Raw genomic sequence first — 22,223 nt, 5'->3', positions numbered from 1 at the left:
ACATCCATGCCTGAGGCAGGATTCGAACCTGCGACCGTAGCGGTCGCGCGGTTCCAGACCGAAGCGCCTAGAACCGCTCGGCCACTCCGGTCGGCCAGGGAAATCAGAGTCCGCACGGGAAGATATAGGTGTTGGTTTTTTCCGCACGCTGTACGAGATTGAAATAATAGGGACCTAAATATGATTTGCAGAGTATCCCTGTAGACGTAGGTGTAGACCTCTGGATCCGGCTGCGTTTCAAGCATACTCTCTGAACAAAGTGCAGTGGATGGAAACAGGAGACAGACGATATGCCTTGTGTTAATTATATTTATTTAATGTTACATTATACATATAGTCGAAACGATGTAAAAAATTGAAAGACGATAGACGATCAACTGCATAGAAAACGTACTATATGTACAAATGTACAGAAACTTATACAGATCCTTTCTAGACAGCGTCCACATAAATAGTCAACGTCACACTCAGAAGTAACACGGACACGTAGAAGTAATGAGAGCTTTGTCCTCGCCGTGAGCAACCTAGACAGCCTTCCGACTGGTGATTTTCAGGTGGACACCGTTCTTTGTCGCGAGGATGGCAGCCATGGGGTCCAGTGGAAGAGGGATGTCTGTCTCGCTGCAGACGTCCACCTTGTAGTGCGACAACAGGTGCACCAGGCCCAGCTTCGACTGCAGCAGCCCCAGGCGCATGCCTGCAGCAACACCAGCATGTTCTTAACAACGTACACAGCGCTACATTAATTGCAATGCCAACGTTAAAAGTGGCTGTCAAGATGTTCCTGTCATTATCATTTTGACAAATTAAGAGATAACATAACACGAATAAGCTAACGCTTTTTTCCACATTCTTGCGTGCAACCTGACAACATTCAAAGTCATTAGAGAGTTTTCACTATCTGTCCACTCATATGGCCAAAGGCCTTGCCGCAGTTGTAACACCGGTTTCCATCAGACCACCGAAGTTAAGCGCTGTCGGGCGTGGCTAGCGCTTGGATAGGTGACTGTTCGGTCTGCCGAAAGCTTTTGGCAAGCAGGGTGCACCCAGCCCTTGTGAGGCAAATTGAGGAACTACTTGACTGAGAAGTAGCGGCTCCGATCACGAAAACTGACAACGGCCGGGAGAGCGGTGTGCTGACCACACGACCCTCCATATCCGCATCCAGGGACGCCTAAATGCTGAGGATGACACGACGGTCGGACAGTACCGTTAGGCCTGTTCGGACGGAGTTTAGTTTTAGTTTAGCCCACCCAAATGAGAGCCTAATATTTTCTTCCTAAACTCACTTGATAGGTCACGGGAAGATGGTTTGGCATAACCTGTGGTGCTCAGGACCTCTGAAAATTTGGATACATCTACGCGAGACAGGTACTCGTTGGGGGTACGGTAACCAAGGCTCTTATTATTGTAACATGTATGTACTTCAGATAAAAAAGGTTCAAATGGCTCTGAGCACTATGGGACTTAACATCTGAGGTCATCAGTCCCGTAGAACATAGAACTACTTAGACCTAACTAACCCAAGGACATTACACACATCCATGCTCGAGGCAAGATTCGAACATGCGACCGTACCAGCAGCGCGGTTCCGGACTGAAACGCCTAGAACCTCTCGGCCACCACGGCCGGCTGTGTACTTCAAACCGACAGTATGAGTGATATCACGGTGCACTAGACAACATGTAGGCATTTTCCTTCACCAATCTTATGAGACACCAAACTGATCCGTTATTAATAACCGCCACAAAGTAACAACACGTGTACTATTTTAACAAAATTTATAGCCAGATAGAAATCAGATTGCACAGAAGCGTTACATTGTAACCCTCCGTCCTCTTCTCAGGGATTGTTGGAGTCCATAGAAAAGAAAAAAAAGGGGGGCGAGAGAGTGATAACAGCTAACAAACGTCCCTGCTGCAGGAACGACATGTTTTACTCTCTTTTTGGTGTGCAGCTCGCTTGCAGTACATTTTCCAGAGCATATATCTTTTCTACTGCTCAGCCTCTGCCTCAAAAATTAAATAACGCTGTCCTCGATCTGAAGTTTGGTGAGTGGGTCGTAACGATTTCGTAAGTGTAATCCTATTGGGCGTTCTATATCCTTTCACTACTTTGACCTCTGAACTGGCTTACCAAGACAGTTACAGAAGGACCCATAGTGTAACGCAAATCCGGACCATGGTACAGCTTGGCATTTTTCACGCCAATAAATCATTACCAGAGGAAGGAACGGTTGTATTCGCATCTGAGATTAAAGAATTGCTGGAAAACTGTCCTACTTACTCCTTAAATTAAAGGGTCACTTTCTTCACAAGGGCAATCTTTTTTCTTTTACTTGGTCTACCGCAAGGATAAGTATAGAGTAATAAAATCCGCAACTTAACCGATTTATCAATTAAATATATCGAGCGAAGTGGTGCGGCGGTTAAAGCATTTCACTGTCATCCAGGAGGCACAGGGTTCCCAAATCAACACATTACATCGTTGGGTTAGGACATCTCATGCTCACATGAAACTATTCTTTCTTTTACTTCTTTTGCCAGAAGAATAAGTACAAGGCGTCGATCCACTAGATAACAGATTTATAAACTTCACATACCGAGTTATGTGGTGCAGTGGTTGAAGTTTCGGACTGTCACCCAGAAGGAACATGGTTCGCAAACTCTGAGCCCAGCAGGCATTTAAGAGAAACGTTTGAAGTGTATCATCCTACTCTAGCAGCACCTCCAGTACTGTTGCAAACAATTCCCATCACAAGTAGATAGTGTCGGAAGTTCCATGCGGCTTTTCGCGGATGATGCTGTAGTATACAGAGAAGTTGCAGTATTAGAAAATTGCAGCGAAATGCAGGAAGATTTGTAGCGGACAGGCACTTGGTGCAGGGAGTGGCAACTGACCCTTAACATAGACAAATGTGATGTATTGCGAATACATAGAAAGAAGAATCCTTTATTGTATGATTATATGATAGCGGAACAAACACTGGTAGCAGTTACTTCTGTAAAATATCTGGGAGTATGCGTACAGAACGATTTGAAGTGGAATGATGATATAAAATTAATTGTTGGTAAGGCGGGTGCCAGGTTGAGATTCATTGGGAGAGTCCTTAGAAAACGTAGTCCATCAACAAAGCAGGTGGCTTACAAAACACACGTTCGACCTATACTTCAGTATTGTTCATCAGTGTGGGATCCGTACCAGGTCAGGTTGACAGAGGAGATAGAGAAGATCCAAAGAAGAGCGGCGCATTTCGTCATAGAGTTATTTGGTAAGCGTTACGGAGATGTTTAGCAAACTCAAGTGGTAGGCTTTACAAGAGAGGCACTCTGCATCGCGGTGTAGCTTGCTGTCCAGGTTTCGAGAGGGTGCGTTTCTGGATGAGGTATCGAATATATTGCTTCCCCCTACTTATACCTCCCGAGGAGATCACTAATGTAAAATCAGAAAGATTCGATTTGAACCACACTGATTGAACGAAAATCTTCAACAGTAATGAGATTCAGCAGTAAAAGCGAAAGTTCCATGTCGAAAATACACTTACGACCTAGCTGATCAATATTAATTGTTGGTATGAACCCAGAATTGTGAGCGCACTAAATCAACATAAAAAGGAAACTAAATTGCGTCTGAACAGCCTTTGGAAGGCCCAATGATACCGACCAACCGCCATGTCATCCTGAGGCGATTGGCGTTACTAGATGTCGATATGGACAGGCGTGTGGTCAGCACAACACTCTCCCAGCCCTTGTCTTTTTTCGTGGCTGGAGCCGCTACTCCTCAATCATGTAACTCCTCAGTTGGCCTCACAAGCACTGAGTGCACACCACTTGCCAACACCGCTCGGCTGACCTGGACGGTGGCCCATCCGAGTGCTTCCCAAACCCGACAGTGCTTAACTTCGGTGATCTGACAGAAACCAGTGCTACCAATGCGGTAAAGCAGTTGGCACCAAACACACGCATTACCTCAATTTCCCTGACAAAAAAAGATAGTGAAATCACGGAAGTTGCATAACTGACCTATGCAGAAGCGCGGACCCTCGCCGAACGGCATGTAGACGAAGGGGTGCAGCGACGCCTTGGCCTCGTCGGTCCAGCGGTCCGGGTCGAAGCGGTGGGGCTCCGGGAAGTAGGTGGGGTCGTAGTGCAGGCTGAAGGCGGGCACCATCACCACGACGCCCGGCTCCAGCAGCGCGCCCTTCTCGGCCTCGCCGTCGGCGCCGGGCAGGCGGTACGGCCGCTGCACCTGCCGCGTCAGCGTCGGCACCGGCGGGTACTTGCGCAGCGTCTCTGCAACGACGCCGAACGTCCCGTCACCACACGCAGTGTGGGCCGCCAGGTGTACGGAAGGTCAGAGGAAACAAGTGGGGAACCAAGGATAGGTAACTGGGTTCAGAGTTATTACAAATTAGTGGGACTGACAATTGTCTTAGAGAGATGCAGCAACTACTAACCAGCATAACGCAATACATAGCTACACTTCAGCAACGACTGCGCTTAGGCTGCACTTATGTGTGGGGTACCTAAGAAAGCTGACAAGTTGGAAGTGATGAATGGAGAGTGGGTATGGAGTAATCGAAAACAACATATTAACCAGAAGATGTCTACATGTCGCAAAAATATGAGTTGTATCAACAACTTTTACTTCACCTGCTGTATTTACTGGGTATGCTGAAATACAGTGCTCAAATACGTTTTGCAAATCCTGCATATCAACAAATATAAGTGGGTTGAGATGCAATGTGTAAAGGGGATGAAAAATAGTTGTTATGAAAGTAAAAACAAAAAATTAAAATTACAAATAGTCTGTTCGGAACTGTACATTTTTGTACATCTGTGAAACATAAAGCTGCTCTTGAGTAATTTTCAATACCGTGTTCTTCCACCCAACCATTTTTGAAGCTGTCTGCAGCTCTTGGAGGGTGGTACTGCTGTCATCTAATGTTTTAGGAGCATTCCAGTGACTACGCACAGCAGTTTTCAACTGCTGCCAAGCACGCTCAATCAGTTTCATGGTATCCTACTCAATTGAATCTTGTTCTCGAGATGAGTGAGGTGTTTTCCTGCATCATATTATTGAAAGAGAGAGTTATTGAAATGCTGACTGTACAGCTGGACAAGATGTTGGAGAATCTTTGTCCCAACGCTGAATAGCATTCATGCTACCCTTCAAGACCGTGAGAAGCGACTGACATTTGTACGTAGTAACGTCCCAAAATGTGGTTGACCGACCATTGATGAACCCGTAAGACTGCACACCTGAGACGTACATTGGTAGCTGGCCGACTCACATTCTTTTACAGTAATCACCAAGAGTCAGAAAAATCCTACTCTCTCAATATATTGATCTTCTGGTATGTATTGGGATATTGCATGTAGCAAAGAAAACAACGTCAGCTGTGTTTACTGATTTTATTCGTTTCTGTGCACTGGAGCACCAAATAAAACCAGTATACCAAGGTGACAGTGTTGTCCTTAATACATGTAAGAATACTGCACTCGTCGACCAGTAAAACATAGCAACATTGATGCAAGTCTCATTCCATGCATTTCGTTGCTCACCTAATTAGACCACCACAGTGCTTGAAGCAATTATTCTCGCAATGGACACCTACAGGCTAAATTAATCGTGTGGCGGCATTTTTGAACTATGCAAACGTCGACAAAGCTGTTCCAGTTTCCATCAAAATTCAACGTGCAACTCTGTTGCATTTTGCTCAGGGGACAAGCGAGACATATAGTTCACCACGGGCGATCAGTATGACACAGATCTTCAAAATTTTCCGTTCCCTAATAGTGGATGAATATTCGAATGACGTCGCTGTGTGGTTTGCCAGTTACCGGGGCACTTTGCCAGCTGACAAACACTACTGCTGTGAAGATACGCTATTAACACTGACTATGTTTTAAACGATCATTCAAGGCATGTTGAGAGATTCAGCACTGTATGCACACCGCTTATCCCGTTCATGATTAAAGACACACCACACTATTGAACTGCTCTGAAAACGAAGGTTTATCGAGGTCGTGGTGGTTTGACAAGTTTTTCCAATTTGCAGAAGAATTTCTAAATCTGTAGCATTATAGAGTTACGAATAAAAAACCATGTGACAAAAATTAAATCTAGCGTAGAATTCACGTGAAAGGAAGTCACTTAAGTTTTAAGTATGCTACCAACTTCTTCACTGAAAAAGTTTACACAAAATGACACGTTCAACAACTTACTGGAGACCGCATTTGTCGTTCATGGAACGCCAAATGACTAACATTTGATGAACGCACACACTTTGCTATGAATCTGGAGAAAGCTCGAATGCAGTCGTGCGATAACAGTGGGCGTGTTACCTGACAGCACTCTGTCGAGGTACTTCATCTTCGCGAGAGAGTCGTACGAGATCTCGCCGCTCTCTGCCAGCACGGAGTCAATTTCCTTCAGCACCCGCTGCTGGATGTCCGGGTTCACTGCCAGCTCGTAAGCAGCGAAGCTCATCGTGGTCGACGACGTCTCGAAGCCGGCGATATAGAACAGGAAGGCCTGTGCCGACACTTCGTTCTCCGACAGTTCTGCGAAGCAAAAAGAGTGGCTTTTTTAATACGGACATTTCAGATTCTCCCCTCACTGCACAGGACAGTATCTTTATTGTGGTGTCACCACCAGACACCACACTTGCTAGGTGGTAGCCTTTAAATCGGCCGCGGTCCATTAGTATACGCCGGACCCGCGTGTCGCCACTGTCAGTAATTGCAGACCGAGCGCCACCACACGGCAGGTCTAGAGAGAGACGTCCTGGCACTCGCCCAGTTGTACAGCCGACTTGCTAGCGACGCTACACTGACAAATACGCTCTCATTTGCCGAGACGATAGTTAGCATAGCCTTTAGCTACGTCATTTGCTACGACCTAGCAAGGCGCCATAGCAGTTGAGAATTAATATTATGAAGCATGTACCGTAACGAGAGATGTTCTACAATTGTGGATTAAAGTTAAGTATTACATCATCTACGTACTTTATTTGCAATTCTCAAGATATTGTCCTGTTCCAGACCTCACGCCAGTCAGCGTGTAATTAAACGCGTGCATTTCGGCCTCCTCTAGAAACACTGTGTTGGCTCTTCTGCCAACACTACATTTATAGTATAGTTTTGAGTGAGTATGGCCGGCCGAAGCGGCCGTGCGGTTAAAGGCGCTGCAGTCTGGAACCGCAAGACCGCTACGGTCGCAGGTTCGAATCCTGCCTCGGGCATGGATGTTTGTGATGTCCTTAGGTTAGTTAGGTTTAACTAGTTCTAAGTTCTAGGGGACTAATGACCTCAGCAGTTGAATCCCATAGTGCTCAGAGCCATTTGAACCATTTTTGAGTGGAATGTAGAGTTCGGCGTGAAGCTTTGGACATTTGCCAGGTCAAGGTGAACTATTATCGGAACATATGCCCTCAGTATCTTACGCTTGTTCTATCTGGAGGAAGTACTTAGCGTCGATCATGTAAAAGTTTAGATTTATCGAAGAATCACCCAATCCCTTTTTTACATCTGCTTCATCCACGAATTTTATCCAGCTCAAAAAATTAACAAATAAATAAATAAGAATAAAACAAGTAGTCCAATTTCCTCAACTGTCTACATGAAATTCTTTGTCTGTTGACTGTTTTCCCTGTTCTTCTGCTGACAAGACACCGCACTAAATGTTTTATGAGGATTTCGCCACGTACAAGGTGAGGGACCCAAACAGCGAGGTCATCAGTCCCATCGGATTACCGAAGGATGGAGAAGGAAATCGGCACGGCCTTTCAAAGGAAACATCCTTGCATTTGTCAGGAACGATTTAGGGAAATCACGGTCGTGGGTTTGAACAGTCGTCCTCCCAAATGAGAGTCCAGTGTGGTAACCACTGCGCCACCTCACTAGGTAGATGTATTTGTTGTTGAAGCCAACACAAATGCAAATAGTGACCTTCCTGAAGAAAATGGCTTCAAGAAGAATTAGTCAGACATTCATTTAACGTGCGCACTCCTAAAGTTCAGTCAATTATCAATGAAAACCACCAACTCTTGTATTACAGATTTATCATGATGTAACCGGTTTCGGTCGTCGAACATTTTCAGATGCGCTGTTATGCGCTGATGGCACGGTACTCGTCGAAAATATGAGGCGATGCAACTCATTGTCCAACAGGGCATTGTTTTGGCACGAGTTGGAGGTATCCTTCCATGGGGCATGTTTACAATATGTCAGCTAGATGCCATGACACGTCTGCCGTTGTTTCCCAGTGGTGAACAATACCCTACTATCACATGAAACGCCCCGCATTCGGGAGGACGACGGTTCAAACCCGTCTCCGGCCATCCTGATTCAGGTTTTCCGTGATTTCCCTACATCGTTTCAAACAAATGCCGGGATAGTTTCTTTCAAAGGGCACGGCAGATTTCCTTCCCCATCCTCCCGTAATCCGAGCTTGTGCTCCGTCTCCAATGACTTCGTTTTCGACGGGACGTTCACCACGAATCTCCTCCTGCTCCTGACATGAAACTAACTGAATGCCTACAGCAAACTCCAGTCGACCTGAACATTTGGAAAGACAGTGCTTCAGCCCATCGCTCCCGACTTTCGAGAGGATGATTTGTGGGCCACACCATGTACATGAAGGTTTGTCCCCTGGTGACCTGACCTGATTTCTGCTGATCCAAGCAGTCTGCTTGAGTGGTAGGGGTGGGCGATTATGGACTACGAAAGTTCTCCAACATATTCTCCTCTCGTTGATCCGTAGGACGATGCGTTGCATCCGTCATCAGGGCGAAACGGGGTGCTACGTGCTATAAGCGCATATGCCTTTTCTGTAGTATTAGAGTATCAATAGACACATTTACTCGTCAAATAATAACTGAACAAGTCGGTACTTACTCCAGTCAGTGCCTCCTTGCTTCTCGCCTTCGACGAAACCCTTCGTGTGCAGCTGGATAAACAGGTCCATGAAATCGTTCCTTCTGATGGAATTTTCTAAGCGATCGTGGACTGTCTCCTTCACCATATTGTCGAAAAACTGCAGTGTATTGTTCCTAGGAGCTCTGGAACTAAAGTGTAAAATGAAAATTGTGAAATATGTCAGAAAGATTTTTTTATAGCTAACCAAGAACTATATCTATTACAATATTTGAATCCTAAAAGTCATGAAGCGACTTGTAATTGCTAACAGTAAGACATTTCTGTTAGTTATTTAGGTGAGATATTTACCGCAGTTTTATTTTTCATAGTTATCTTTTTGCAGTTGTGTGTGAGGAATAATTTGCAGTACAGTAATGCTAGTGAGCGTCACGAATCTCAAATTAAAAAACTACGACAGTGAAACAGAACACGTGTGTGCAACATTTACTAGATAAAGCAATGCGGACATCCACGTACATACAATAATTCTGCAGAAGTAATCTGACGTTATGAAACATCTAAACGAATAAGAATATGCAGTTAATTGTTAAGTGTTTCCTCACACTTGGCAACCCAACAGTGGTATACTGAATTACTCCCCCAGTATGTACATCTTTCGTGCGCATAGTACATGGACATTACTCAATATATAGTCTTCGTGAGATTCACATTAAAATTTATTGCACTTAAAACTCATGTTATCCAATACAGTCCACGGATGGACTGTAATTAGTTTTCTCGGACCAGGGTGGATGTCCGTTATACTTACATTGTGAGAAAATTTGAAGAATGTGCAGGGTATGTATCGTACAGGGGCACCAATGGATCAAGATAATAAATAAGAGGAGGAAATGAAATGGTTCGTATCGAGTTTGCGGAACGAAAGACATACGGACAGGGGGACGAAGGAAATATAAAGGTATGGTATAGGACTTTTGATGGAAAGGACAAACAAATGCCAATTCTGAGAAGCAGACCAAGGCGTAATAGAGTTTTAAGATAATGATTTAACAGCGTGGCAGAGATAATCAGGGTGAGGTTTACATAGAGGAAGATGTGTTACTTCAACGCTTTAAAAATGTGGACGAATTTGGGATAATGCAGTCCCCGTATTCGCCCTACATTAATTTTGGGGATATTTAGACTACGGTGAGTACCGTACTCGATGTAGGAGGTAAGAGATATGTGCTGTTTTGCGCTCTGAGGTTAGTGGGAGAACGTTTTGTAAACAGCACTCACTCCACAGTAGAGTGAAAGCAGATTTATGGAAACAATCGCTACGCTGTGGAAAAGACATTGCTCAGTGATGTCATTTCTTTTGGGTCGATTAGTCCAGCAAGGGATGCAGCAAAGACTAATTATATTGGGAATCAGAAACGCAGGAGAGAGATACTGCCCGAATTGAAGCTGTGGATGGACCCTGAGTCGCGCCTGAATCTATAACGCAGCAAGAGTAACTTCTGGCAGAGGTCTGAGGAGGAGGAGCTTTCAGTCAGGTAAACAGTTTTAATGCTATTAAGTGCCAGGGCAGATTTTAGTTATTATGTAGGGGCCATGGAGGCAAAAGGGTAACTTGGTTCGTCCTGTAATTATTGCCTAGGTGTTAGATAAGTTCACTATCACGTCTACACCTGACTGTTCCAAACTGATGACTTAAATAATGTACAGGATGAACAAAACAACGTTCAAAAGTTACTGAGCAAAGAACAGTTTCATTTGAAGGCACTAGAAAGGAAATGCTGATATGCTGTTAGTCAACAGTAAAGGAATATATAAGAAAATCTGAACACTTTCATAGTGCTTTGAAGTCCAGATGCCATTTTAAAATTTGGTACAGTTTCCACAGTAAAAAGATGAGTTACTCACTCGTAGTACCGCTTGAGCGGAGGCGTAAAGATTTCGGTGGCGATCTCCTTGAAGGGCCTGGCCCGTGGCTGGAAGAGGATGCGGCCCCACATCCTGAAGTCGCAGTCCGGGTTTCTCTGGCAGTTGAGCTTGACGCCGAAGGCGAGCGTGGCGATCACCTCCGTGGTGTAGAGGGCGAACACCTCTCGGAACTGCAGCACCTTGCCCTCCCGCGCGGCGTCCGCCAGCACCTCCACCATCTCGCTGCCGCACTCGTTCAGCGTCTGCGAAGGGAACGCAGCTTTGGGTAAGTCCACCAGCTATCGATCTGTCCCTTGACCTCTAAAACCCCTTGACTGTGTATGGCATTCTAATCTCATTCTCAGACTCTTAACCCAAACAGTTACATTTTCTACGTCAGCTTGTTGCACCTGCCTCTCACAATAATCCACCACGTAACCATTAACAGCCCCCAAAGAATTACATCTGTGCGCAAGGATTCGTCTAACCTACATTTCTATACATCCTTGGCACTACTGAAATGGTTAAATCACCACAGCTGTGTGCCAATAACACCACTGTTATGTGCCTCTGAACATCATAAAAATCCCACCCAAAAATGGATGAAGAAGGTTGCATCTTCGTCAAACACGTTGGCCCTTATGACAAACTCTACCATGTCCCACGAACCTACAGTACAGACATTCCAAAATATCTGCCTCTACATTTACAACCAATATATCCAGCTCGGTAAAATACCTCGACAAACTTTCTTCCTTAAATTAGTAGTTGACATTCTTCCATTACTGTCCAACCAATATTAATCCCACAGTAAACTAGAACCAATAGAACTACTAATCGTCCGTACATGGAAATTGCATTCCTTCACCATCCTCCATACCTGCAAGGCCGCCATATGACATATCCTTCTCTATAGAGTTAGCTGGGTTTCCGCTCCACCAAACTGCCTCCCTTCCAGAGCCACGTACACTCCTATCTTGCTTTCCGGTCACGCTTATCGTCGTCTTCAATAATCGTTTATCAACTCATCAAATTACCCTTCATCCTCATCTACACTGATCGCCTGTGCTTACATTTTGTGCTTCCCAGAAAACAGACCCCAATAATCTTATTACCCTAACCCTAACCCTAAACCACCAATTTCCAATACTGATAAACCTTTACACTACTGTATCGACACATTGCACGTATCCGATATATACCCTCAGTTCCTTTCTTCTTACCCATACTCAAACTCCTCTGTCCCACCGCAACTTCTGTTTCACTTCATGTAAATCAAGATTCCATTGACCATGACGCCGTGGTAACTCACTTCTTACACCCCCATGAAGCCAGTCCACTTAACCTCACCTAATTTATTCTTTCCAATTGCAATTTCTTTCCAGTCAGCAAAGTGCAGTACTTCCTTCGACAAGCTCAGCATCTTAGAAACACAGCTTTTGAAGTCTACAGTGACTATTTGTAGTTTTAATAAGGTCACTATAGAAACTAGTTTAATAATCATAAAACAATAGAAATATTCCATCTTCTTTTTGATATTTATATCAAACTTCGTATTTCAAAAGTTTCTTGGCTGAAGAGCTTAATAGTAGCTTGTTGCCAGCCACCCTTAAGCGTAAGGGACGAGGGAGTAAAATAACATCAAAAGAAAAATTGTGAAAATAAGAGTAGAAATAAAAAAACTGGCAGTGAGACCTTGATCATCGGTCTTCTATGATACAGTAGTAAGCGTCGCATGTTACCGAATTATAAGTTCTATTTTTGTTTCCCTAATCCTTCTGGGGTGCGAAAGTCTGAAAATAGGACCCTCACGCACTTCATAATTGTTTTATTAAGTACCTAAAACCATTGCTGTAGCCATTTAAAAAATTGCGCGTTCACACTCACCAAAGTGACAGGGTGTCTATAGATACCAACTAATAATACACAGAGCATTATATCTTATTTCTAAAGGTGGCAGTTTGATGCGTATCATTTTCACCAGTATTCAAGGCCTCTCACAGCAAATAAAAGTTGTTGTTCAGAATGTGACAAATGCCTAATAATCTTACTATCATCCCAGGTAGAAGAAAGACCACGCTGCTCAAAATGCGTGACTGGGCTCGTTATAATTTTCTGTGTTCGTTGGAACATCTGGTCACCTGGAACATGTTCTTCAGCTTGCCACTGGTAAACAGTGGGCTGAGTTTGTTGCGCAGACGGCGCCATCGATCGCCCTTCATGAAGAACAGCTGACCCTCCAGTATTGGGTCGTCTACAGGGACAGGTTCTCGGTCGGTGAAGTAGTCAAAGTCCTTGACCAGTATTTGACGAATGAGATCTGGGTCAATGACCAGCAGGCGGGGTTCAAGTCCACGGTAGTAGCCCACGTAGCGCTTATCTGGAAAAAAAATCCAATTAGTGACTGTTAAAAGAGCACTCCACCTGCTATATGATCTGTATCTTTTAAAAACTACTGAGCAATTGTCTTATGGACGAAAAGGTTGCCACAATTCATTAAATGCAATGAAAAGACTGTCACTTCACTCTTACCATTTTACGCAATCACATAAAAGTTTTATACTGTTAACTGGAGCAGCCACCAATTTCCTTGATGAGAAAGATTGGAGAAACTTGAGGATGGTTACCTGTAACGCTTATGGAGTGAACCAAGGCTTACGTCAAAATTACGAAGTGTCGTATGACTCAAATTGCCGTTTGTACGCTTTCAGGTGGCATTGAAGGCCAGTTATCATTACGGTTCAGTGGAGTAAAATAGAATGTAGTGTCCGTCACAGATTGGCGCTTCTGTTCGCCTGCAGGTCATATCAATAACACCACATTACTCTCGTTAGATCTTTTTATGTGATGAAGAATGAATACCACTGTGCTTCACTACGTAAGGTCCTACTGGAGGTGGTACAGCCTTCCAACTTACTTCCTAGGCCAATTGTAAGGGAACTTAACAGTTCTATGCCGATCGCAAACACCATTGAAATTTAATATTTTCTACATATCGATGGTAGGCAATGAAAACATTGTAACTTCATTTTGATAAATTTTGAAGGAGGAGCAAAAAAGTGTTACAGATATATTTCCTGCATGTGTAACTATGTAGTGAAAGCCCATTTACTGACGTATTAGAGAAACCCATGCACTTTCAAATTTGTCTTTGATAATGGATTTACTGGTTACTAGAATTACGAGGTTTTCGCAGACAGTTGGAGTGACGAGGTTTTATTGCCTATCACAGATGTGTAAATCGTGCCAGTCTTGAAAGAAACTTACTGATTCCTGTGTCTAGACAGTTGGTAACTGCCAAAAAGTAGCTGATCTAAATGTGATGCTGCATTCCATAGTATTTTGCAGATTGATGATTTCTTCTCCACAGTGTACATACCTCTGAACTGATGGTAGAGTTCGTCGAGGTCCTCTGACAGCATTTGTTTCTGCACGATGGACTTGTAACAGTTTCCAAACGGCGTCCAGGGTCGCGACTGGGGGGCGCCCTTCTCTGTCCAGTAGCTGAAGTGCCGGAAGTAGCACACCCACAGCACCATCCCGGCGGCGATCACCACGAGGGCCAGTTCGTCCATCCACGAGTCCAGTACCACCAACATGGTGAGGGTCTCGTGTAGGCTGCGCTTATCAAGACGATCCTGAACTCTGCGAACAGCATACAGATATTACCGTAAAATCGAAGTAGAGCGGCTCAACTGATGGTGGGTCTGATGAAGTAAAATTCCTCTACTCATGACTGACTGGTTGTATGTTGACAATGGAGGACACTCAGAAAGGGCGTGGTGAAATACACGACTGGCCATTAAAATTCCTACACCAAGAAGAAATGCAGATTATAAACGGGTATTCATTGGACAAATGTAGTATACTAGAACTGACATGTGATTATATTTTCACGCAATTTGGGTGCATAGATCCTGAGAAATCAGTACCCAGAACAACCATCTCTGGTCGTAATAACGGCCTTGATACGCCTAGGCATTGAGTCAAACAAAGCTTGGATGGCGTGTACAGGTACAGCTGCCCATGCAGCTTCAACACGATACCACAGTTCATCAAGAGTAGTGACTGGCGTATTGTGACGAGCCAGTTGCTCGGCCACCATTGACCAGACTTTTCAATTGGTGAGAGATTTGGAGAATGTGCTGACCAGGGCAGCACTCGAACATTTTCTGTATCCAGAAAGGCCCGTACAGGACCTGCAACATGCGGTCGTGCATTATCCTGCTGAAATGTAGGGTCTCGCAGGGATCGAATGAAGGGTAGAGCCACAGGTCGTAACACATCTGAAATGTAACGTCCACTGTTCAAGTGCCGTCAGTGCGTACAAGAGGTGACCGAGACGTGTAACCAATAGTACCCCATACCATCACGCCGGGTGATACGCCAGTATGGCGATGACGAATACACGCTTCCAATGTGCGTTCACCGCAATGTCGCCAAACACGGATGCGACCATCATGACGCTGTAAACAGAACCTGGATTCATCCGAAAAATGACCTTTTGCCATTCGTGCACCCAGGTTCGTCATTGAGTACACCATCGCAGGCGCTCCTGTCTGTGGTGCAGCGTCAAGGGTAACCGCAGCCACGGTCTCCGAGCTGATAGTCTATGCTGCTGCAAACGTCGTCGAACTGTTCGTACAGATGGTTGTTGTCCTGTAAACGTCCCCATCTTTTGACTCAGGGATCGAGACGTGGCTGCACGATCCGTTACAGCCATGCGGATAAGATGCTTGTCATCTCGACTGCTAGTGATACGAGGCCGTTGGGATCCAGCACGGCGTTCCGTATTACCCACCTGAACCCACCGATTCCTTATTCTGCTAACAGTCATTGGATCTCGACCAACGCGAGCAGCAATGTCGCGATACGATAAACCGAATCGCGATAGGCTACAATCCGACCTTTATCAAAATCGGAAACGTGAAGGTACACATTTCTCCTCCTTACACGAGGCATCACAACAACGTTTCACCAGACAACGCCGGTCAACTGTTGTTTGTGTATGAGAAATCGGTTGGAAACTTTCCTCATGTCAGCACGTTGTAGGTGTCGCCACCGGTGCCAACCTTGTGCGAATGCTCTGAAAAGCTAATCATTTGCATATCATAGCATCTTCTTCCTTTCTGTTAAATTTCGCGTCTATAGCACGTCATCTTCGTGTTGTAGCAATTTTAATGGCCAGTAGTGTATATATTTCCAATGACTGATTCACTGATTTAGTGTTTATATCAAAAAATAACATATAATTTTTTATGTTATTTAGTAAAAATGTAAGTCAGGTCCACATTGCCTTTGAGCTGCATTTTGTTGGAATAGATAGGCTGGAATACAGCGCTGTCATATGCTGCTTGCTATGGACGTTTTATTACAAACGCGAATACAAGCTTGGGGACAGCAATCTGTTTAAGAGTCGGTAAAAAGAAGACGCTTAACAATTGGCAGCGCTGATGCGGACTTCCACCTGCGAAGCTTCGACAGCTGCAGACGAAGCAACCAGTCGTCTGCTGACCTGTGATAACACTATTGCCGTAGAGACGTATGCAAAAGCGCATTAAGTGATTGGTTGACGTTGAAGCATGAAGCACGAGCGCCAACCCCACCACAGTCAGCGATCTTGTTTTGTATACTCTACTACACCTTCGTGGTTGGACAGAGGACTGCCTGGCAAATGGAGCTCAGCGCGTCTCTCTTAACGGGGAGCAATCGTCAAACGTGTAAGGTACATCAGGTGTGCCACAAGGGTGTGGTATGCGACTGGTGAGGAAGGTTTACAACGAGTCTCCTTTCAATAGTTACCACATGGGGAGCTGAACTGAAAAAAGAAACACAGAGTAAGAATGCAATGTTATTTTGCGTGTTTGTTGGCAATAAATGATGTAAGAAACACACGGTCTAGACACGTTAATGTGAGCACCTATTCAGGTGCCTGAGTAAGCACCATTGGCAGCGCAGACGTGCGGTAAGAATGAGGTTCTGGAAGGTACCGAAAGATATATGGAACCATGCTGACATAAGTGCCGTGGCCACCTGTCCCAGATTTCTCGGTTGAGGGTCTATGGCGCGAACAGTGGTCCCATAGACTCTCGGTTGGTACTCTACGAACCATAGACGTACACCGCGACCTATGTGACGAGTTGCGTTGTCCTGTTGGTAGATGCAATAGTGCCGAGAAAAAGAAAACTGCATGTAGGGATGTAGGGGTGGACATGATCCCCAAGGAGGAGAGCACACTTGTGTTGATCCACTGTGGCTTCCAGAATGACTAGATTACCTAGGAAAGGCCGCGAAAACCTTCTCCACATCATAACGCTCTCTACTCCTGCCTGGATGCTTTGCTGTAAGATGATTCACGCTATACTCGCCAATGGCAAACTGTCCGATGGAGGATAAAACGTCTTCGGCTCGACCTATCGCTTGGTCCCAGAGGCTCAGTCCCACCTTAGGTCTTCGGCCGGAATTTTCTCTCTGTTCTTGGCGAGTTTGGGGACTCAGAAATAATCTACACAGATGGATCACGGGTCGACGGTCTTGTTGGCTTCGCTTACGCTCACGTTGGCCATACGGAACAACGCTCCTTGCTGGTGTATTCACTGCAGAGCTGATTGCCATATTTCGCGCTCTTGAACATATCCGCTCCTGCTCTGGTGAGTCCATCGTCATTTGTAGTGACTCCTTAAACAGCCTACAAGCTCTCGACGAGTGCTTCCCTAAGCATCCTTTGGTACTGTTAATCCATGAGTCTCTTTATGCCCTCTGCACTAGTGGCCGATCAGTGATCTTTATTTGGACTCCAGGCCATGTCGGGATACCGGGCAGTGAACATGTTGACCGCCTGGCCAAACGGCCACCAGTAAACCATCTCTGGACATTGGCCTCCCGGAGACCGATTTGCGAGCAGTCTTCCACCGCAAAGCTTTCGCGATTTGGGACACTGAATGGTGCACCCTGAGCACATCAAATAAACTTCGTGCTATTAAGGAGACGACGAATGTGTGGCGGTCATCCATGCGAGCTTCTCGCAGGGAGTCAGTTGTCCTTTGCCGGCTCCGCATTGGCCTCACTGTCGCGAGGACCCACCACAATGTCGCTGTTGCTCCCTTCTGACTGTCGTGCACATCTTGGTGGACTGCCCAATTTTAGTCACTCTACGACCGACTTTTAACCTTCCCAGCACTCTACCTTCGGTGTTGGGCGACGATGCCTCAAAATCGAAATAGATATGATCTAAGTGGCAGATATAAATCATTGTTTCAACTGCTTTCGCGTGTGTTTACGTACACTCGATCTTCAGCAGAGATTTTCAACTGTTTCTGCCGACATAATGACGGTAAACACAGTCTAGCTCGGTGCAGCCCGACTGTGTGTGTTTCCAGGCGGCAACATCATACTTATACGAGTGGTTTCCATAACATTATACGTAAAATTACGGTTTGTTGCCATATAGCAATACCATGCGATAGTGGGTTCAGAATCCTAAGGGTTTTTCAATTAAATAAAGATCTGGTATCAGTGACCAAAAACCTGCTGCAGCGCAATGATAACGAGATCGAAAAAAAAGAAAGAAGTTAAGAAGAAACTAGAATCGTATTGTTTGGAATGTCCAAGCAGATTCAAATGTTATATTATACAGGCAGTCAAACACAGACATACTGGGCTATAGAAGGAACTGTACACGAGTTGTTAACTAGCCATGAAGTGATCTCTAAGCTCCCAAGCTCCGTTACTGTATCAGGAAGACATACGAAGGCTACACCTTCAGATCCGTCTGCATATTCGGATCCTTTCCACCATACGCAACTAGTGTACAACACCTAAAACAGCGTTTGCTGAGGACATGTATTTGTCAGATGCTTACCACGTGCAGTCCCAAGATATCTTCACGTGGCTGATTTAGGCAGCTTGCAGTGATGTACCTTGTGCTCTGACTGGCGTTATGGCGGGGAATCTGTGTTTATATGAGGTCTGTGTGATCAGATAACGAGATAAGTGACAGAGAGACGATTCTAACCGACAGGAAGACTGCAGCTAATTACGTTCACAATCTCTCACTTTTCTAGCGTTTATCGCCAAGGTTGGGATCAGCTGTGTTACGCTACTTGACAATTCCATTGTACTGAACTTTAAGACCGGATGGCCTTCCTGTCGCCACACTTCTTCAGATAACCTAACTGAGGAAAATCGTGTACGTCATCTACTAGTGAATCGTTTGAACTTTGTTCTGTGCGTAATCGTATTTTAAAAGTTGATGTATCGTATTTTCTGTGACGGCGACAGCCCGCCCTTTGCCTAAGTGATCATGGAAAACAGCCGAAAAATTACTCTAGGCTGGCTGGCTTACCAGACTAACGACCGGTAATCTACCACGTGGATTGTATCTTAGTCTGTTTCACCTCCATGTCTGTAAAGATTGCAAGATGTACGTTGAGCTATATTTAGAGGTAAAGTTCGTTCGCATTAAACTACCGGTATTTCAAGATTAATCGACAGTAATCCGTGAGCTTGTGATGATTTGGTGCCTAACTGAAATACATTGTCGTACTAGCACAGCAGTCGATCATTCTACGAGGGTAGTCATAAAACTTCGATTAGCACCTCAAAATTTCAAGCTGTGACCTTTAAATTTGATCCTTTCCTACACATTCACTCTGGACTGAAGCACACTGTTCCATGCTGTGCATTACTTGTAGGAGACTTTTGTTGTAGAGCTGTACGTTCACACCGGAAGTTCACTAATTCTTTTTTATGCAAGAAAACAGGAAGAAATCGCTGCATGTCGTGTCACTAGGATAAGGGAGACGGAAGGGAAAATTTAGTAGTCAAAAGCAGCAGCATGAATGACTGTTCCCGCTGAAAAATAGTTGGGGCGCTGTCATTTGTTATAAACACTCCCTTGGACAGCCTCCAGCAACACTTCAACTTGACACCCTCGTGCAGCCTTCACGGTAGATTTCGTTAGAATGCTCCTGTGACGGTTTCCCTTACGAGCATAGTATGTTAGCACTATATCATGGCATCCCAAAAAAACCACTCAGCACCACCTTTCCCCGATGGTGGTTAGGTTTAGCGCAAAGAGGTATATAATTTTGTAACGTCAACACACTCAACTTGTTAACAAGGTGGGTATAACACAACGACCTCAATAAACATCCTGATACAACATTATCTTTCTTTTGTGATCGAAATCTAACGTGGAATTATTTTAGTCTAAATTATGAATCATGCCCAGTTAATGTTCAAAGTGGCAGAAAGGATATTAAAAAGTCGTCAAACGTCAATAGGTGAGATGTATTGAGAATGTTGGGACATAGACCTAGTTTATATATGTGGTGTCTTCTTTTCGATATGTCCTAAAAAGCAGACGCCATTTTGATCCTGCAGCTTGTATCAATCAAGGCACAAAGGAATTAAAGACATGAGCGGCTTGTAGCCTTTGATTTATAGCAATGGGGGAAGTTCAAAATTCTGGTTTGAATCCCAGTCCGGTATATATTTTCAACTTGAACCATTGTTATAAATGAATGCCCACAGGCAGCTAGTGTCTTTAATTCCTTCATGTCTGTAGACAGAGTTTGTTCACTGGTTTTGGTCACCTAATAGTTTCCTCTGAATTTGGAGAGGAGTGTTATTAGTCTATTCTAATAAAGCTGTTGTTCTAAGGTTACCGGCACTTCACTTGTGGGTTACATCATTTGTGCAAAACTAAACAATGAAGGGAAGAGGAAAACAGGTATGACAAATGTACATAATTTTAATTCTGTTTAAAAGGCAATTACGGCCCTTTCTTGTAAATTGTCCTACTTAATGTAGAAATATCGCCTTAGATACATTTTACCGTGGAACAACTGTAGGCCTAGGTAACCGCCAATGTTTTTTATTATTGAACTTTTCAGTTACTGTACATCATAAACGTTTGTTGTTTCATTTCTTTTTATTCGTATAAGCCTTATAAGAGCAATATTAGGTGGCCAGTAGATATTTGTTTTTTATCTCAGTGCACGACACACAACAATACGTTACGGTTTCACTTTATCCACTATCAAATGGTGCTTAAAAGCCTTCTTCGCTAAAAACAATGATTTTGCTTGTTAAACAGTAAGATTTGTTTTATACAATGACAGTATTTGGCTGATATGAGATTTACGGTGTCCTGTAGGATGCTGAATCATAGAGGAGGTTACGCAATTATATTAATATTCATCGTAAATAAACTGATCGTAGGGGATATCGTGTTTGCTCTTTTCCTAGAAACAAATATCCTAACGCAATATGATGTAAAACACGACTGTCCTAGCTTCCATTACAACTGCTCAAAGCCACACAAAAATGACATAACTCTATAAGAATAAAAACCCTGCCTACATATATGCAGTTCTCCTCAACGACAACAATAATTAGGAATACGAAGAGCGTTTCCTCTTCAACAACAACGATAATTAGGAATTCGAAGCACGTTTTTAAATCTTTATTTACTCATCATTTGCTTTTATTATAAATACCAACGACCTGTTGAAGATACCTCTGATGAATATGCAAGACAGTACCTCAAAAGGTGAAATGTCATTTGAGTCAGAAATAGAATAAACGAATGTAAAGGTTATAAACGAATTCGTTTCTGTCTATACGGAAAGATGCATCTGTAATTACAAAAATACGCTTGTTGATTTTACAGCAATGTCAATAAAATAATGCAGGAGCTCGAACATCGCAAATATCTCGCTCTTGATGACGCAGTACACGACAAACACACTTCATTTTCGGGATCATTTCCCGAAACGGGTCGTTTCTGCGACTGGTAGCAGCAAATGCTGTTGTATACTAAAAACAAACGAAATATGATCCCGTGCCAGCAGACGACTAGTTCCCAACCTGACATTGCAAAACATGGCGGCAAAGTTTTCAGTTGGCTTCAAATATGGCGGCGCCTACGCCAGTCTATGTTGTTTATATACGAGTAGGTCGCTGTTCCAGCTTTCTCGGCGATGGGGATACACATGTTTCCGCTGCTTGCGTTGCTCCTTTGTACCGGAGTCATAGATGGGCACCCACGACTCGACCATGGTGATTTGGCGGCTAATGAAATATTTATATTAGCCCGATATAGCTGCAAAATTTCCGACGCTGTCTCGCTTCAGTGAGCTTTTGGAATGGGCGCGAACAGTCACAGAAACCAGCGGGCGGTCGCCTTTGTCGAGTTCAAAACTCCGAGGAAGATGTCGAAAACTGATCCATGAGTGATTTTCACGTTTTCCACTATTCCTTCGATTGTGCTACTCCGGTATTCGGGCACCACCTCCACTTCTTACATGATTTCCTGTTTCTATAAAGACGATGGTGTATCACTGGCTGTGACGGTCTTGTAGTTCAAAATACAGGGTGCGTCAAAAAAATGTATACACACTTTGAACTGTCATATACAATTTATTTCCCTTT

General features: G+C 44.2%; 1 protein-coding gene across 1 annotated transcript; it reads right to left on the bottom strand.

Annotated features, from left to right (window-relative positions):
• Positions 1-524: 524 nt before the first annotated feature.
• LOC124616549 (probable cytochrome P450 6a14) lies at positions 525-14,426 on the bottom strand. Its single transcript, XM_047144867.1, has 7 exons — positions 14,167-14,426; positions 12,929-13,167; positions 10,788-11,050; positions 8,901-9,070; positions 6,348-6,566; positions 4,023-4,292; positions 525-697 (listed from the first exon to the last, which is right to left on the bottom strand). The coding sequence occupies exons 1-7, from the start codon at positions 14,384-14,386 to the stop codon at positions 525-527; spliced, it is 1,554 nt and encodes a 517-aa protein (XP_047000823.1). The 5' UTR covers positions 14,387-14,426.
• Positions 14,427-22,223: the final 7,797 nt, after the last annotated feature.

This window comes from Schistocerca americana, chromosome 5 (genome assembly GCF_021461395.2).
Source record: "Schistocerca americana isolate TAMUIC-IGC-003095 chromosome 5, iqSchAmer2.1, whole genome shotgun sequence".
Classification (NCBI taxonomy): domain Eukaryota; kingdom Metazoa; phylum Arthropoda; class Insecta; order Orthoptera; family Acrididae; genus Schistocerca; species Schistocerca americana.
The sequence above is the reverse complement of the archived record's forward strand: the minus strand, read 5'-3'. Positions and strand labels throughout refer to the sequence as shown.

Bases quoted from the DNA above. Each gene is read 5' to 3' on its own strand.
- LOC124616549 (XM_047144867.1), bottom strand. From the start codon at position 14,386: ATGTTGGTGGTACTGGACTCGTGGATGGACGAACTGGCCCTCGTGGTG. The intron at 11,051-12,928 runs GTGACCAGATGT...TTCCCTTCGCAG, and splicing joins AGCTGAAGAACATGTTCCAG to ACGCTGAACGAGTGCGGCAG. The intron at 9,071-10,787 runs GTGAGTAACTCA...TTTACACTTTAG, and splicing joins CCGCTCAAGCGGTACTACGA to TTCCAGAGCTCCTAGGAACA.